Raw genomic sequence first — 17,429 nt, 5'->3', positions numbered from 1 at the left:
TTCGTTAAGAAAGAGAGTAAGCTGCAGAAGTAAGATCATCAACAGTCCTATCTCTCAGCCTTTGTGGCTGCTTTCCTGCCAGTCCTGTTCTTGTGCAGCGGTTGTCTTCGGTTGCTTATCCTGCTCTCTTTATAAGTATTTTCCCAAACCCCTAAAAAAAATCACCATAACTATTTTAATGGCTTTGTTGTCATTCATCCAAAGGGTACAACGTAATTTAGGGAACCCAGGCATTGTATTTGAATATTTTGCTCATTCCAGATTTACATTGTCCTAACTCATGCTGTAATGGACATTTCTGAACATCTCTTTTGTCCACATGTCTGATAATTTCCTTGGGATAGTCGCCCAGAGATGGATTTGCTTAGGATAAGGAATGCACATTTGTTTAAAGTTTGAAGGCTTACAGAAGTTTGAAGTTGTCATATAGAAATACAGTAGGAAAATATACCTGTTCAGTCCCCACCCAGCAGCATCTCAGAGTGCGTGTCTGCACACCTGCCTGGTTGGCCTTTACCAGATGCGGGGGTTGGAAGGACTGTAGAGGTGGAAGTGCCTCCAGAGTCACCAGATCCACCTGCCTGACCAGGGCAAAGGCCCCCTCAGCAGCCTCCCTGATACTTGTTAACTCAGCCTCTGCTTGCATACCCCCAGTAAAAGGGAGCTCACCACCTCCCAGCCAACCACAAGAGATTTCATGCAGGGATGGGAAGAAAACACTGAACCGTTCTGAAGAAGTACCCAGCCAGTGTGAGCCTCCTCCACATCTCTTCCCCAGCCGCTGGCTTGCCTGGGGGGCCCCTCCCACTTCCCCGCCCTGCAGTGCTGCCTTCTTTGCTCCTTGGCTTGGCTCCTCCTTCCCACCCCCACGCTGGCCACAGTTTCCCACTTCCCAGGCTGCCCTCCTGTGACGATCCAAGCCCCAGTCTGGAAGTCAGAGGATCCCTCCCTCCCCCGAGCTCAGTCAGATTTACTGAGTGTGTCCTTGAGTGAGTCCTCTTGCCTCTCGGGTCCCCAAAGGGCCTGTCTGTGCTACAAGGGGTTGTTTCTGAGCTCCAGTGAGCTCTGCCCAGCCTCCTGGCAGATGTCATCCCCCAGAGGGGTACATGGCAGGGGCCTGGGTCAGGAGAGCCTGGTCAGGCCTGGCATCCTTCCCAACCGGGCGGGTGGTGGCCCCTGCAGTGCTGTCAGCAGTTACCGTCTGTTTCATGCTGAAGTTTATGAGAAGAGGCTGTGCCTTTCTGGGAGGAGGCGGGGCTGGGGGATGGTGGGGGGGTGGGGGGGTGGTGAGTAGAGAAGCCTTTGTTCTGTTAGAAATTCCTTCTCCCCTTGGCCCTGCCCTCATTTGTAAGCATAAACAATGTCGGGACTGAACCCTTCCAGGAAGTGGCTCCTCGCTGCTGAGAGCTGCCCACAGTCCTGTCTTCTCCTCCATCCACTGCCTTTACCCCTGCCCTACAGGCCACCTCTACGGAGGTCACAGCCAAGGCCTGACACTGGACTGGGCTAAGGGGAGGCCCTAGGAATTTTCTTATAAAATTCCTGCTAGGGGGTCTCTCCCCAACAGCACAAGCCTCCATCATGGTGGGGACAATTTTGGGGATGGCAGACAAGAGGTGAATCAAGTGTGGCCTTGTGGAAGAGCCTGCTGGGCCTAGCCTGCTGCCCTTCACGCACTGGAAGCACTTTGGCACGTCCCACCCATTCCCTGTGCCTCAGTTTCACCATCTGTTAAATGGGTTGATAATGTCCCCTGCCCCACAGGATTCTAGGAGAGTTCGTTGGGGGCCTGGTGGGCCGTGGAGTCCTGAGCATAAAGCCCAGCACGCAGGCGGTGCCACACTAAAGCCAGTTCTCTTTCCTCTTCCCGCAACCTCTGCCACCAGTGTCCCCAGAGCTTCTGCAGCATGGTCCTTCCATGAGAATTCTAGAAAGCAAAGACACCTAATGCTGTTTCTTCTTTTGCTTGCCAATCCGTTCCTACCCAGGGATAGAGAGTGACCCAGATGTCCCTCCCAGGTTTCCCTCCCATCTCTGGAACCATCCCCCTGGGACTAATGCCTGCGGACCTCAGCCCTAGCCTCTGCAATACCTCAGACACCTCTGCTCCCTCTCCTAGTGCAGGCAAGGAAGAAGAGAATCACCCTGAAATAGCTAATGGTGACCGAGCACTTGCAGTGTGCCAGCAACTGAGCTGAGACCTTTACACGCATGAATGTGTCAAATCCCAACAGCCCTGGGAGGCAGGTCCTTTGTCATCATCCTGGTTTCCAGATGAGGAAACCAAGGCACGGAGAGTTTGAATAACTTGACAAGGAACCCCCCAGATAGTCACAGGCAGAGCCAGATGTCATTGCAGGCATCTGGTCCTGGAGACCACAATTTGAGCCACATCCCATGCAATGGCATGTTGGAGCCAGGCCCTCCCAGTGCCTGGCCTGACAGCAGCCATGGGAATGGTGCGCTGAGGACGTCTGGTCCTGCAGGAGGCTGGGGCCCCATCCCTTGCCTGCCAAGCAGCCCACACGCCCTGATGGATGGCTCCAGACGGCTGCTTTTCTAATTACATGGTGCGTCCATGCTTCCTGGCTCACCCCTCGCTCTTCTCTTTCATTTTCCTGTTCCCTTCAGTTCGCGCTCAGTGTCTCCTTTATCTGTGTGGGTTTCCTTCCTCTTCATTTCTGAAGCAGGGGCTCGGGGAACAAATTCCCAGAGTCCACCTCCAGTGTGGCCTCTGTCCCCATGCTTCACTCTGCCCAGTGTCCTGGAATGACTTGACCCCTCCTTCTGGTACCTTGACCCCTGCCCTTTGCCCCAACTGTGTGAGGCCAGGCACCTGGTCCTGTGAGCTCCCTGAGCTAAGAGGCCTGCAGAACCAGCTCCAGAGTGGGCCTGGCTGGTGAGAGTCCCCAAGTTCCCACCTTCAATCAAGGAATCTCAGACCTCAGCATCAGGGAGGCACCCACGCCTGCCCCCTTATCCCCTCTGAAGACGTAGATGCTTCTGGGGAGACATGAGGGAGTGAGTTCATCCAGTGCTTTATTTCAGATGATGGAAGATGAGGGGTTGTGATAGAGGGGATGGCTTAGAAGCCACAGGTTCCAGACCCCTGGTGAAGGAGAAGCGGGCACCAGAAATGGTCAGAGGGACACCCACTAACTTGAGATCAACAGAGCTCAGTGTGCCTTCCGAGGCACACGTTGACCCCTCTATTACAAACTGACTGGCCCCTGGGCCCTGGCTGCCCACTGAGCACTCCCTCGGGTGTGGCTGACCCCTCTCTCAGATCTGACCAGTGCTGAGGGCAGCCCTGCCCTGGAACTCAGGCTGAAACTTCTCCCAAGAATGTTACAGCTGCCAGGAAGGCCACTGAGGATCCAAAGACTTCAGGCAGTGGGCCCAGGAGATCAGGGTGCTGTTGGTGTCACTTTCTAACTTTAGGTTTGCGCACTCAGCACGCATGTCCCCGCTTAGTGTTTTGCCTGAAATTCTAGCAGGCTATCACCGAGTGGTAGTAATGGCGCTTGGGACAAAGAGGCATGATTACTAAAGGAAGAAACTATGTACCCATTTTATATACCACTTTTTGTTCTACATTAATAAATAATAATAGCACTAATTCCTGTTTTGCCTTGTGTGCGAGGCACTGTTCTAAATGTTTTGCATTTAATCCTCAGCTCATTTAATCCTCAGAACAGTCTTATATGGTAGTTACTGTCCTTATCCTTGTAAAGTAACTTACCCAAGATTCCAGAGCTAGGATCTGGATCCAGAGTGTGTGCCCTTAACCATTACGCACCACTTCATAAATGGGCAATTCCCCAAGGAAAGTTACTATGGCAACATCATCTCATAGCCCAGCGCTTCTTTAATGTAATGGCATATTAATTCCCTGGGGCTCTTGTTAAAATGTAGTTCTGATTCTGCAGATCCAAGGTGGAGCTTGAGACTCTACATTTCTAACATGCTGGTGGCGCTGTCGCTGTTGATCCGGGGACCACACTTTGAATAGCCACCGTGGAGAGCCTGCGTTTAAGCCTCTCCAACTCAAAGCCTGCGAAGACCTAGTAGAGAACATAAATTCAGCTGCAGCTGCTGGGAGCAGAGGTGATGTGGAGGAAGCTGATGGGGTAGCCACTCCTTAACCTCAGCCGGCAGGGATTCTAGATCAGAGTGGTCGTGTTTGTGTGAAATCTCCCATTTGCAAATATTAGGGTAACTCATTCAACTTTTAAAAACACTTGCAGCTTGCGTGTGAATGTTCATAATAGCATTATTCATAATAGCCAAACATTAGAGAAAGCCCCAGTGTCTATCATCTGATAAATGGGCTAATAAAACATGGCATATCCATACCATGGAATATTATTTGGCAACAAAAAGGACTGAAGTGTCGACATATGCTGTAGCATGAATAAACCTTGAAAACATGATGCTAAGTGAAACCAGACGCAAAAGGACAAATGTTGTATGTTTCTACTTATATTAAATACCTAGAATGGGGAAATCCAGACAGACAGAAAGTACATTAGTGACTGCCTAGGGCTGTGTGGGGTAAGGAAGTGGGAGTAGGATGGGGAAGGACTATTACTGGGTATAGGGCTACTTTTGGGGGGCAATAAAGATATTCTAAAATTAGATTGTGGTGATGACTGTAGAACTCTGTGAATATACTTAAAACCAATTGATTTGTCCACTTTAAATGGGTAAAATGTAAGATACATGAATTATATCTCAGTAAAGCTGTTAAAATAACACTGTGTGGGAGACAGCTTGTTTCTTTCATATATAAAATGCAGTTACAAATCAACAAGAAAAATATTAGGCTACTCTTGCAGGAAAAAAGAATCACAAAGAGTATGAACAAATAGTTCACAAATGAAACACAAGTGATTCTTAAATGCATGGCAAATTCACTCTTGCTCATAATAAAAGACATGAAAGTCAAAGCTCCTCTGAGAAGATTTTCTACCTCGTAGATTGGTGATAATGAAAACTCTGTTGATGCTGATGTGGAATGTTAAGTTGGGACACCTGCAGTATGTGGGGAGGGGCAGTGGGAATTTGCTCTTTAAAAATTAGTGGTGCTCATACCCATTGACCCAACAATTTTACTTCTATATTCACAAATACACTCACACATGTGCAAAATGATACACATATGAAGTTGTTCATTAGAGCATTGTTTGTAATGATGGAAGAACAGAAACAAGCTTGATGTTCTAAAATAGTAACTGGTCCATGCACTATGGAGCTTGCATGGACTCATACTGTGTGCAGCTGTTAAACCGAATGCAGTAGCTGTATTTGTAGTGATGTAGGGAAAACTCTAACATGTATTATTCAGTAAGAAAACAGTAGCCAGGCACAGCTGTATGTACCTGTAGTCCCAACTACTCAGGTGGCTGAGGCAGGAGGATGCCTTGAGCCCAGGAGTTTGAGTCCAGCCTGGCCAATATATCGAGACCCTGTCTCGAAAAAACAAAATAAGATATAGTTTTAAAATGGAAGATGCAGAACCGGATGGATAATCTGTTTCCATTTTCATGAGGGAAAAGAATGTACGTACAAATTTGTATGTCATATGCATCTGTAAATGCAGGGCCCGCCTTTGGAGTGGTATGAGGGACATTGGATTGCCTCCTAGTAGAGGAGTTGACTGGGTGCAGGGAGGAGGAAGACTCATTGGCACTGCCACCAGTTTCCGTGCTTGTATTGCCTCTTCAATGACCCTTTAAAGCACACTGCTGGGTAGGCCAAAGAGTGCCTGTGTGCAGGCCCATGAGACCAGCTGCCCTTGATGACGTGTGAGTTAAGGAAGTAATTTCCAGCCACCACTGAATACTTTACTCCTTAAATCTAGAAGAGACGTGCTCCTCTGTTTTTTCACCATCTCCTCTGTTTTCTGTTCCCCATGTGTCTCCCAGCCTTTGGATCCTGTCTGTGCTCTGGGGACATCCCTGATATTATCTAGACTGGGGGCAAAAGGGGCCTGTACACATGGACACAGGACATGAAGACTGAGGCAGAGGCCAGGGGAACCCCATGGGGCATCATCTTGGCCTTTGGACCCCAATCCCCTGTGTTTGCTTCCTGCCCTGTAGGCACGCCCCAAAGGCGAGGGCCTGACTCCATACCAGGGCAAAAAGCGCTGCTTCGGCGAGTACAAGTGTCCCAAGTGCAAGAGAAAATGGATGAGCGGGAACTCCTGGGCCAACATGGGGCAGGAGTGCATCAAGTGCCACATCAACGTGTACCCGCACAAGCAGGTGAGCCGGGCGGGCTGGGGCCTTCTCGGAAGGACCACGGGAGGGTGACTTTTCCCTTACCGGGCCTCAGTTTACTCCCTCCTACGAGGGATATGTCTCTAAGTTGACTCTTTCTTTCCTTGTCTCATCTGAAATGGGAGGGAAGGGAAGGGAAGGAGAATGGTGGGGCAACTGTACCAAGATCTTGAGACCAGAGAATCCCGGCACATTATGAAACTAGTGAACAGGGCTTGCTGTTGTGAGACAGAGACGTGAGGACAGCAGGAAACAGCAGGAAACTCCAATTTCCTTCCTTGATCCATCCAGTCGGCCAGTGTCAACAGGGAGGCTGTGTGCACCAGGCCCAGGCATGTGGGAGAGATGGGGCCAGCTCCTCCTAGGAAGGTCTTACCTCAGGCAGCTGCACAGGGAAAGTCACTCAGAGGAGCTGCTGCTGACTCGGGGACCTGGAGGACAGGGGGAAGCTAGGCCTATCACAGGTTGGGGGCTGGCCATCCTAGGAAGAGGGCACAGCAGGTACAAATGCCCTGAGGCCATAAGGACTTGGGGCGCTCCCGGCCCACAGTTCAGTGAAGGCGCAGGAGAGGGCAGTGAGAGGCTTGGGGCAGAGGGCTAGACGGGGCGGTCACAGAGCCCTGGGGGCACTTGAGGAACCCAAGAGCAGCAGGGCTTTCAGATTCATTTTAAGTCAGTTACTCTGGTTGTGTGCAGAGATTGAGTGGGGAGACCAGTGAGAAAGACAACACCATAGCCCTCATACAAGCTGGGAGGGGGCTGAACTCTGGAGGAGGCTCTGGAGCTGGATGCGACACCAAGCATCATCAGATTGGTGGTGGAATGTGGGGGAAGAACAGGAGCCCCGGAGAACAGTCCCACCCCAGGCAGGCTGGAGCACCTGAGTGGATGGAGGAGCTTGTTCCTGAACTGGGCAGCCTGGCTGGGACACAGGTGTTGGAAATGAAAGCAGGGCTCCTCTGATACAGATTACATTTGAGATGTTCGCAGTAATCCAATTAGAGACGTCAAGAAGGCAGTTAGATTTGTAATTCTGAAGCTCATGTGAGAAGTCAAGATGGCCCATACATAAGTGGGTGTCATCAACCTAAACATGGTAGGGAATGGATTTGAGTTCCTGTAGAAAGAATGTGGACGGAGTAGAGAAGGGATTCCCTAGACCAAGTGTTGCTGAATCCCAGTGTTTGATGGTCAGATAGAGGAGGAAGACCCAGTAAGGAGAAAGAGAACCGGGGAGCGTGGAGTCCTGGAAGCCGGGGGTGGGGTTCGGGAAGTGCTGTTGGAGGCTTGACTGGTGCTTGGTGCTCAAATGTCAGGTATAGAGACCACAGAGGAGTGCCTTGGAAATTTGGCAATAAGGAGACGGTCCTCAAAGTTTTACAAAGCAAAACAGAAGTATCACTTTTACCTGGGGAACTTGAACTACAACCAAGGTTTGAGAAGCACAGAAGCCCGGCCAGTCAGGCGTGAGGGCGAGAGTGGAGGTGCTGATGTGTAGCTGGCCTGGAGGTCGGGGCAGTGTCCATGGAGCAGTGTCAGGGGAGGCTGGTGTGGATCTGGCTGCAGAGGGAATGCCTCATTGTCCAGTCTGTTGAGGAGAGTTTGATTGTGGAGAGAATCACAGCAGTAGCCACAACCAGGAAGGAGCCCTGGAGCTAGGTGTTGTGGAGATGGTAGAGCCTGGAGCCCAGTGCAGTCTGGTGAGAATGATCTAGAAGACAGCAAAAGGCTGATGATTCAGGGGAAAAACGGGAGATGCTTCACCCATCGGCACAGGAGGGAGGGAGAAGAGGGGGTAATTAGGAAGGTCCATGGGTTGGATGATGCAAGAAGAACCTCACATCCAACGCTTCTGTTTTCTCAGCAAATGGAAGACAAAGTTCTCAGGTAGGAGTGAGGCGGGCTGGGGCGGGCTTGAGGAAGGACGAGCGAGGAAGCAGCCTGCTAGGGAAAGCTGGCTGGACCACCCAGCCGCATCCCAGGCCCGGGGGAGGTACGTGATCCTAATGCAGTGGCAGGTGTCAGCCTAGTTCCGTGACTTGCTCCAGCACGGCTCGCCTGGCAGGTGCAGGCCAGGCCTGGTGTACAGAGGGTCCACAGGACAGAGGTTGGCTGGGCAAGCACTCCAGAGGGCAGATGGCTGGGGGGTGGGCATATTTGTAAAAGCATGACGACCGTGCTTCATCATGGGGCATCAGCAGGAAGGGGAAGCTAGAGAGGCCCGGTGGAGAGGGAGGCCTGGTGGGCCTGTGGACTGGGGGGAGTCTGGGAGCCAGTGGAATGGAAAGAGAAAAGGAGGGGGCAGAGACGGGTGGTTTCTGAAGAAGCCCAAGTCTAGGGTGTGGCTGAGGGGTGGTGGGAGGGAAAGGTCACTGTCGATGAGGTAGCGGGGGATGGAGGAGCCAGGGGTGGGGTGGGCCTTCCATGTGTGCTGAGTCACCACAAAGGACAAGAAGACAGAGGAGGCAGGAGGGGAGAGAGCTCTGGGAGCTATTGGGGGAAGGCTCCCCTGAGGGAGAGATGTGGGGCAGAGCTCTGATGGGGTAGAAGGTCAGTAGACTGGGGGCCTGGAGGATAGCTTGGAGCCTGGAAGGGCAGATAAGTGGCCTGGGAGGGAAGGCAGATAATGGTGGCTGGCTGGGGGCAGGAGTCAGGAACAGTCCAGTTTCTGCAGGGCCTCAGATGTATGGGGGCTGCTGGGGTCTGTGCTGACCGTCCTGGGGGCTGGGTCCTTACGACCCCTTCTGTGACTTAAGCGGAGAGGCAGCGCCCAGCCCATGCACCCAAGCCCCACAGGAACCGAGTCTCTGCAGTGGCTCCAGCCCTCGGCCCCTGCCCCGATATCGCCCTAGCATCTGGCTGGGCAGGGCTCCTCACCATTCCCTTTCCATAATGCCAGGCCCATTCCTGGCTTATGTCACCATCCCCAAGCTGGCAACGGCCTCACCTGCCTCGCCATCTCCATCCTGCCAAGCTCAGTCCCAGCGCAGCCTCCCTGACCACCTGTCCCCCTTCTCCACATTCAGGATCAGCTCTCCCAGGACCCAAACTAAAGGATCCCTCAAGAGCGTGTGTCTGGGCCCTTCCCCTCTCCCAGTCGTTAGGCTACTGTTTAGCACCTACTGTGTGCACTGGGGACACCGAGGCCCCAAGAGGAGACAGGACATGAGCAGGGTGACCAGTCAGCTGGTATCAAGGGGCCTTGGAACCCAGGTCTCCCACCACCCAGGGCTCGATCTCTCCTGAGCTCCCAAGCTGGGTGGGGGTGGGAGGGTGGTGCCTCTCTATCCCCCAGCTGTCCAGAGCCTTTGAAGAGCCCAGCGGTGGTGCTCCCCATGGCGCCCCGCGGTGGAGAGGGCTGGTTTATTTCTCCTGCCCCGCAGAGCCCTGACCTGTGTGGCCTCCGTCTCCGGAGAACCCTCCACCTCCCCACTCTCCTGGCCGCCACATCTGCTTCCTGTCAGCCTCCAGCGGCAGCTCCCCCTGCCGACTCTGGTCCCCCTAAAAAGAAAACGCCACTGGGCCTTGCCTTGCTGCAGGGAGTGGGGGAGGCCGTCCACCACGGTCAGCCCCAGCTGCGCAGTGTTTTCCGTCCACAGGGGAGTGTCTTGACAGCTTCCCCAAGCTCCTCGCCCAGTGGCAGGCCAAGCGGGGCTGAGCAGTCAGACCAGGGCCCACCGAGGGAACCTGCACCATGGGGTCACGGCCAAGGAGGGGGCGCAGCTCAGATGAGCCCCGGAGGGTGCTGGCAAGGATGTTTCCAGAGCGTTTCACCCGGGACTTCGCGGCTTCCCCTGCGCCATGCTGCCCCTAACGCTATATAACACATGATACCAATACTGGCCAACATTTTGAGTGCTCTCTATGTGCCAGGCATTGTTCTAATCCCTTTGCATAGACTAACTTACTCTTCACAGCAACCCTATCATGTAGAGTTAGCCTACAGACTTAGCCCCCATTTTATGGAGGAGAAAATTGAGTCCCAGAGAAGCTAAGTGATTTGCTGCACGTCACACTGTGATCACTAAGTCTTCCAGAGCTTTTTATGGTTATAAAATACTTTAAGACAGTCATCTCTGTTGGGCGCAGTGGCTCACACCTGTAGTCCCAGCACTTTGGGAGGCCAAGGTGAGAGGATTGCTTGAGCCCAGGAGTTCAAGACGAGCCTGGTCAATATAATGAGACCTCATCGCTATAAAAAAATTTTTTTAAACAATTAGCCAGGTGTAGTGGTGCATGCCTGTGGTCCCAGCTACTTGGAAGGCTGAGGTGGGAGGATTCACTGCACTCCAGCCTATGTGACAGTAACCCTGTCTCTAAAAAAGACAGTCAGCCAGGTGTGGTGTCTCACGCCTGTAATCCCAACACTTTGGGAGGCCAAGATGGGTGGATCACTTGAGGTCAGGAGTTCAAGACCAGCCTGACCAACATAGCACAACCCGTCTTTACTCAAAATACAAAAATTAGCTGGGTGGTTGTGTGCACCTATAATCCCAGCTGCTTGGGAGGCTGAGGCAGGAGAATCGCTTGAACCCAGGAGACCGAGGTTGCACTGAGCCGAGATAACACTACTGCACTCCAGCCTAGGTGACAGACTGAGATTCTGTCTGAAAAAATAAAAATAAATAAAAAGTAAAAAGAAGACAGTCATCTTATTTACTTCTCTATCTCTCTCACACACACACACACACACACAAACTAGGAAAAAGGCAATGAATGTTATTAACCTCCCACCCAGGTCCCAAAAGGACAAGTCGAGGTTGTGGAGGAGAAAGCTCCTTCCCAACAGCCGTTGGCTGATAGGTGGCAGAGCTGGCATGCAAAGCTCTGTCTGTCGGACTTTGGTGATACCATGTCATATGGAGACACTGCAGAAGACACCAGACACAGAGTGTTCCAGAACAGTCTTCAAAACAAACTGGCGATGACCCCTTCAGTCTCCATGGAGGTTCTGCCCTCAGTCCTGGGCCTGCCAAACCTCTGTCAGCCCCAGAGATGAAGACTCAGAAGGCAGATGCCAGTCAGGGTGGGTGCAGCTGGCAGGTGCCCGTGAATTCCCAGGGGAGAGCGCTGTGCCGGTGAAGATGGCCTTCCCTCCACCAAACACAGGAGGTGCTGTCCTGGGGACAGAAAGCCAGGGACTCAGCCAGGCTGGGAGGGAGTGCGGCGGTCTGGGGTGGGCACTGGTCATAAGCTGGCCCTGAGCCCCAGTACAGTGCAGCCAGTGGGGCCACCTGCAGGCAGTAGGCAGCATGTCCCTGCAGCACAGGGCTTGGAAACAGCATGTGTGGCTGGAAGGCCACACACTACCACCTCCTCATTGCAGGCCCCAGGGATGTCCCTAATGTCTTGGAGCCTCAGTTGCCTCATCTGTGGAAACTCCCTTCCTCATACATCTATGGCCCGTTTCCTCCCTGTGCCACTCACAGGGAAGTGGTGACATTAGGGTGTGTTCCAGAGTGGCCTGACTTAGGTGGCAGTACTTTGCCACATAACGTGTAAGCCATGGGGAGTGAGGGCTGTGTGGGCCCTGCTGAGTCTGGCCTTTCTGGCCTGTCCTGGAAGACTGGGTGCAGGAAGAGGCCCAGGCCAGCCTAGGGGGTGGGGGCTGCAAACCAGCTTGGGTTTGGGGTGCTGGAGGGGACACTTCACAACTATACCGATCGGACGGTCCTTTGGGAGCTGAGCAGAGTCTGTGGCTGGATCTCCAGGATGAGGCGACAGGGACCCAGATTCTAACTCAAGGTGGAAAGCCTTCTTACCGTCCAGGCAGTAAACTGGGGACACCCAAGCCCTAGATAGAGGAGCTGTTGGAGGTCTCCCTGGGACGTCCAGGAGAGCAGGGAACTTACCCTTCCTAGGTCCTTTCACCTTGGGATCTTGGCTCAATTTTGATGGCCCTGCACCAGCTGGTGTCCCCCTCCTACCGATAAGACAAACCACAGACAGCTTCTGCATGCCGGGCTCTTTGTATTCATTATCTCCATTGAGTTGTCTGGTGAGAACAAGCCCATGAAAAAGCTGTTATCAGCATCCCTGTTCACAGATGGGAGCATGGAGGCCAGAGGGGGCAGGTGGCCTGCCCAAGGTCAGACAGCTGTTAGGTAGAAGACCCGGCATTCGAGCCCACTCACTGGGTGATCGCAGGGAGCCTCCCTCAGCAGGAGGGCCCCAGCACCGTGGTTGAAATGACCTGTGACCACAGGTGCCCCCTCCCCACCCCCATCGGGTGTGTGTCTCTCCCTCTCTGTGTCTGTCAGTCTCTGTCTCTGTAGAGATGTGCATCTCTGTCTGTCTGGTCCCCTCCCTGTGTACCTGTCTCACCTGTCTGTCTCCGTGTGTCTCTCCCTGTCTGTTTCTGTGTTTCTGTCTTTCTCTCCCCTCACTCCCCTGGGCCCCTTCCTCCTTCTCTCTGCAGAGACCCCTCGAGAAGCCCGATGGCCTGGACGTGTCCGACCAGAGCAAGGAGCACCCGCAGCACCTCTGCGAGAAGTGCAAGGTCCTGGGCTACTACTGCCGTCGCGTGCAGTGACCAGCTGCCCGCTCGCACCCAGAGCCGCCCCCGACCAGCCCAAGGAGACGCTGCTTCCCTGTGCTGCTCCAAGGGGCTGCGTGTCGCCCTGTGCGTGGGGTGTCCTCGCAGGCCTGCGGGGCCGGGCCGGGGGCTCTTAGCGTCCTTGTCTTGTGTGTGTTGACAAACAGTGTTACTGACATCGCTGCCCCCACAGGCCAGGGACAGCAGGGAGTCTGGGGCTCTTTAGGCGGGCCTGAGGTCTCTGTGGAGGGGACAAAAGCAAGCAAAAGCCGATGTCCAGGAGCCCCGGGTATCCCCACAGACTCTCCTCTGAGAGCCTCTTTGGGGTGAGCAGCCTTGTATTGGCCACAGGTGCACTAAATTTACTGTGAATCCCAAACTTCCCCCAGACCAGCCAGGCCGCCTGCCCCCACCCACAACCTTCCGGTTTGCCCGGTATGGAAAGCCACTCTCGGAAATCCCTGTTTCTTTCCTGAGTCAGCAATCTTGGCAAGGGGACATGTGTTCTAGCAGCTGCTGGGGAGTGGACCTCTCTGTCCCTTGCCCACTTTAAGCCCCAAATCCTGACCCCCTCTGACATCACTGGCATTGCACCTGGGTGTGCCCCCCTCCCTACCCTATGGACCCAGATAGGAGGGGTTAGGCACAGGGGAGGCACGAAACGCTGGACGGATGTGTCCTGGGGAACGTGAGCAGCCCCTCCCACGACCCCCACCAGACTGCCTTAGGTTTTGTCAGTCCCACTCCCCTTCCTTCCCCTGTGCCTCCCACCCACGCTGGGGGTCCACATCAAGGTAGTTTGGCCCAGCGTGGAAGCCCAGCGTGTCTGTTCTAGCAGAAAGGACGCAAGCCTGGCGTTCTGGAGACCTGGGCTCAAGTCCTTGCCCTGCTGCTGACGCATTCTGTCACCTTGGGCAAGGAATTCACATCTCCGGGCCTCAGTTTCCCCATTAGTTAAATGACAGCATAACACCAGAGAGCAGAGGGCCCATTTCAGCTCTGTGGTTCTGGGATTCATGCTGGCCCGGTGCTGTGTCCTGGAGCTTTATTTGGGGAGTTTCACCCAGAATGGTGGGAGAAGCCTCCCGGGTGCCAGGTACCCCGCACCGTGACCCCTCACTTGGTGTCTTAGGAAGTCAGGCTGAGGGATGCTGAGTCCTCCCCTGCTGGCCCCTACAGCCCCAGCCTTGCTTTTCATCCCCAATCCCTGCAAACATGGAGGAGCCTCCTCCTTCTCACCTCGGTCTCCTAGCTCCTCACGTGGGGAACCCTGAGACAAGCCACAGAACCCCTCCTTTCTAAAATGGGGACAATAATTTCCTACCTCCCAAGGGAGCAGAGAGGCCTCGTGGCACGTCCCTGGCCAGGGAGCCCACTGTCCTGACTGGCAGCGGGATCGTGCGCTCCTCTGTCTCCCGGATGAGAAGCCCCGTTTCCATAGTCATGACCCTTCCTTTCTCCCGGCTGTTAGAACTGGGTTTCTTGATTTTGCCCCTACATGATGCCTCTGTGGGAAAAAAAAAAAAAAAATCAGACCACGAAATGGGCCTGAAATTCAGTGTTTACCATGGCCTCAAGGATGCCCACCTGGTGTCCAGTTGCCTTTTGTATTCAAATGAAAATGCTTTGTACAACTGAGGAGTTACAGTGAAGTGTTAACCAGGGGTCCAGGGAGCGAGTTGAAAAGATGGAGTGAGTGTATTTGCAGCCAGGGAGCTGCAGGGTGGATTTGAGGGGCCATACCCTCTGAGCACTTAAAAAAGGTACATTTGCTCCAGGCAGCAGGCTGTGGACACTCTTGTCACCACTGGGGACTGCTACTAAGGACTCCCCGAGCGCGTTGTTCCCCGTCTTCTCCAAGGTGTTGAGGTGAGCTGGGGTTGGCCCCGGCCCAGGCTTCTGTCCTCAAGGAGAAGCTGCCACTGACAGTCATCCTACTGCATCACTAAAGAGAATGTTCACAGTGGTGGGCAGTGTGCCTGTGCCAACCCTTCCAGGGACCCAGCCCCATGTGGGACCTTGGCCCAAGGATGCCTGGGGCCTGCCAGCTGTGCTGCAGGCCCCAGGGGGAGCCCACACCCTAAAAAGAACCCAGGTCCCTGACCACTGGAGGCCAGGGCTTCCCTGCACGGGCTAAGGGGAGTTGGGATATCACCCCAAAGTGACCTGGCCAGTGAGCTGTTCAGCAGGTAGCCAGTGCCCTGCCATCTGTGCAGAGCCAGCCACCTTGGGGGCTGAGGTTCCCGCTTTGAGGTCCACCCCCTATGCTCCCCTTGACTGGGCTCTGGCTGAACTGGGGAACTCTCTGTGGTCAGCAAAGCCACTGCCATGTAGGCTGGGTGCCGTGAGAATTAAGTGCTCAGAGGGCCAGGAGCCCAGGGGACAGGAAAGTGTGTGGTTTTAGTAAGTTCAAAAGGGACAATCGCTTGCAGTTGGTAGATCTAGCGATCTAGTTGGGAGATTATGGTGTTTACCCCGTATGAAGTATTCAATAGTTCTACTTGTGAATTTGTATTTATTTTGAGTTATACTTGACACAGAATTCCTTTTTTAAAAAAAATACTATGTGTGTATTTTGGAAAAAAAAATATTCATAGATGTTAAAATTTCTGCATGGTTACCAGTTTTTCTCACAACACTGAATTTGGTAGCTTTTCCCGAAAAAATCTTCACAGTGATTTTTTGTCTGTATATATTTGAAGGCCTTTTTTTAAAAAAAAGAAAAAGAAAAGAAAAATATAATTGTTTGATTTTTGAGAATAAACAAACAAACAAAAAGAGAGGCATTTTCAAAACTTCAGAACTTTCAGGAGGGCAAGAGAATATCAAACAAAGATTTCTGGAAGTATTTTGCCAACCTTCTGGTTGAACTGCAAGAAAATATTTATGGTGAGAACTTTTCTGTTTCCCGTTATTGGGTTTTTGGTTGGTTTTTGTTTGTTTTTTACTATGCTTTGGTCTGTAAAAATATGCAACTGAACTACATTCAGAAGGAAATATTGTCTACAAAGAATATTATATGAAGTTGGTACATAATTCTGATGAGGAAAAAAATCTCTGCAATTCTTTAAGCCATATTGTTTTTCTGTGTTGTTTTCCCTGGATGAAAATATCAGTATTAAGTAGCCAGCATATTATTCAAGTGTTTAGGCTTATTAATATGTTCTTGTCCTGTATTTATACATATGTGTATTTTGAAAAGTATTGCCTTTTTTAAGGGAAGCTATAATTTGATACACAGTGAAAAAGGGAATGGTGACCCCTTTGTGCCTCTTCCACTGAGGATAACAAACAGCATTGTAATCCATTCTCTGGCACCTTCTTCTTCTTATCTTGTTATTACGGTTTTATTCATTTTGTAGAGGGGCAGGGGATGGGCGAGGGGAAGAAGCAGCTTATTTGACTAACCAGCCCCTCTGTGGTCCACCAGCGTCTTGGCTTGGTGGGAGGGCTCTCGATCAGCAGGGCCCCAGGAGGGAAGAAGAAGTGGGGCAAAGCCTGGCCTCGCCGCTCCGGAGCTTTGCCATCTGAGCCACGCCTCCTCCAGGCCATGCTCCTTGAACTTGGAAATGTCAGCCGGAGCCCTTACACCAGCCCTCCAGCGTCTAATAGACTTGAATCTACTCTAAATGAATATTTAATCCAACCTCACTACATTGTAGCTCAGTCCAACGACTAACCCTGAAATGGGAGTATTCCAGCCTTCAGCGAGATGGCCAAGCAGTCCCCGGGGGCTGTGGCAGCGGGCTTATCCCCTTCTCTGTTGCCAACCTTGCCGTCGGACCTCCTCCACCCCCATGCGGTGACCCCATCTGTGTCTGTGTCTGTCCATACGTGTGAGTCCAGCTAAAAAGACAAAACAGAACCCGGGGGCCCAGCTCGGAGGGTGCGTGGAGAAGGCTCCGACATCTCCGAAGTGCAGCCCTTGGGATGGCATTCCGTTGTGTGCCTTATTCCTGGAGAATCTGTATACGGCTCGCCTATAGAAATATAGCCTCTTCATGCTGTATTAAAAGGACTTTTAAAAGCAAAAGAGGCTCACAGGTTTCCTTGTTCACGCAAGCGTGTGGGGAGGCTGGATTCTTTCAGAGGCAGGAGACGGGGCAGGCGTCAGAGAGAGTTGGGGCTGGCCTCAGCTCCCCTGGGTCTGGGTCATCTTGTCATTGTCCTGCCTCCATGCCATTGATTTGCCTCCTCCCAGTCTCTCTGCCCCCAACTGAACACTCTGCAGGGCGACGGCCCTCCCCAAGTTGGCCCCAGACTGGGTGAGATTGTCGGCAGATGAGGTCACGCATTCACTCAGTGGGGGGACTCCCGGGTGACCATATATAGGAGTGAATCTGCCTCGGAGCCGGCAGCCGTGGGCCGCTCCCACTTGGCACACTCGGCCAAGATCAGGATTTGGGCCCAGACACGGAGCATCACACAGTGAGCAAACAGAGGAGTCCAGGGGAGATGGCGCAGGGACCCCTCTTCTGACCAAAGCCTGGGCTGGCCTGGCCTGGGCTGTCATGAGGTGGGGCTCCTGCTGAGGACCATGGGGAATCACAACGAAGCAAGACTGTCAGCAGCCACCCGCCTGCAAAGCCCAGCATCGGCTCTTGCTGTTC

The 17,429-nt window shown here is 52.9% G+C and overlaps 1 protein-coding gene across 3 annotated transcripts in view; it reads left to right on the top strand.

Annotated features, from left to right (window-relative positions):
* The window catches only part of ZCCHC24 (zinc finger, CCHC domain containing 24), a 63,565-nt gene extending 46,713 nt beyond the window's left edge, over positions 1 to 16,852 (top strand). For all 3 annotated transcript variants that reach the window (XM_011974889.1, XM_011974890.1, XM_011974891.1), the window contains 2 exons: positions 6,105 to 6,269; positions 12,703 to 16,852. In XM_011974889.1, coding sequence (XP_011830279.1) covers positions 6,105 to 6,269; positions 12,703 to 12,816 — 279 coding nt within the window. In that variant the 3' untranslated portion in view covers positions 12,817 to 16,852. The remainder of the gene's footprint in view (positions 1 to 6,104; positions 6,270 to 12,702) is intronic.
* The last annotated feature ends 577 nt before the right edge of the window (positions 16,853 to 17,429 follow it).

Source organism: Mandrillus leucophaeus, unplaced genomic scaffold, assembly GCF_000951045.1.
Source record: "Mandrillus leucophaeus isolate KB7577 unplaced genomic scaffold, Mleu.le_1.0 Scaffold15, whole genome shotgun sequence".
Taxonomy (NCBI): Eukaryota; Metazoa; Chordata; class Mammalia; order Primates; family Cercopithecidae; genus Mandrillus; species Mandrillus leucophaeus.
The sequence above is the reverse complement of the archived record's forward strand: the minus strand, read 5'-3'. Positions and strand labels throughout refer to the sequence as shown.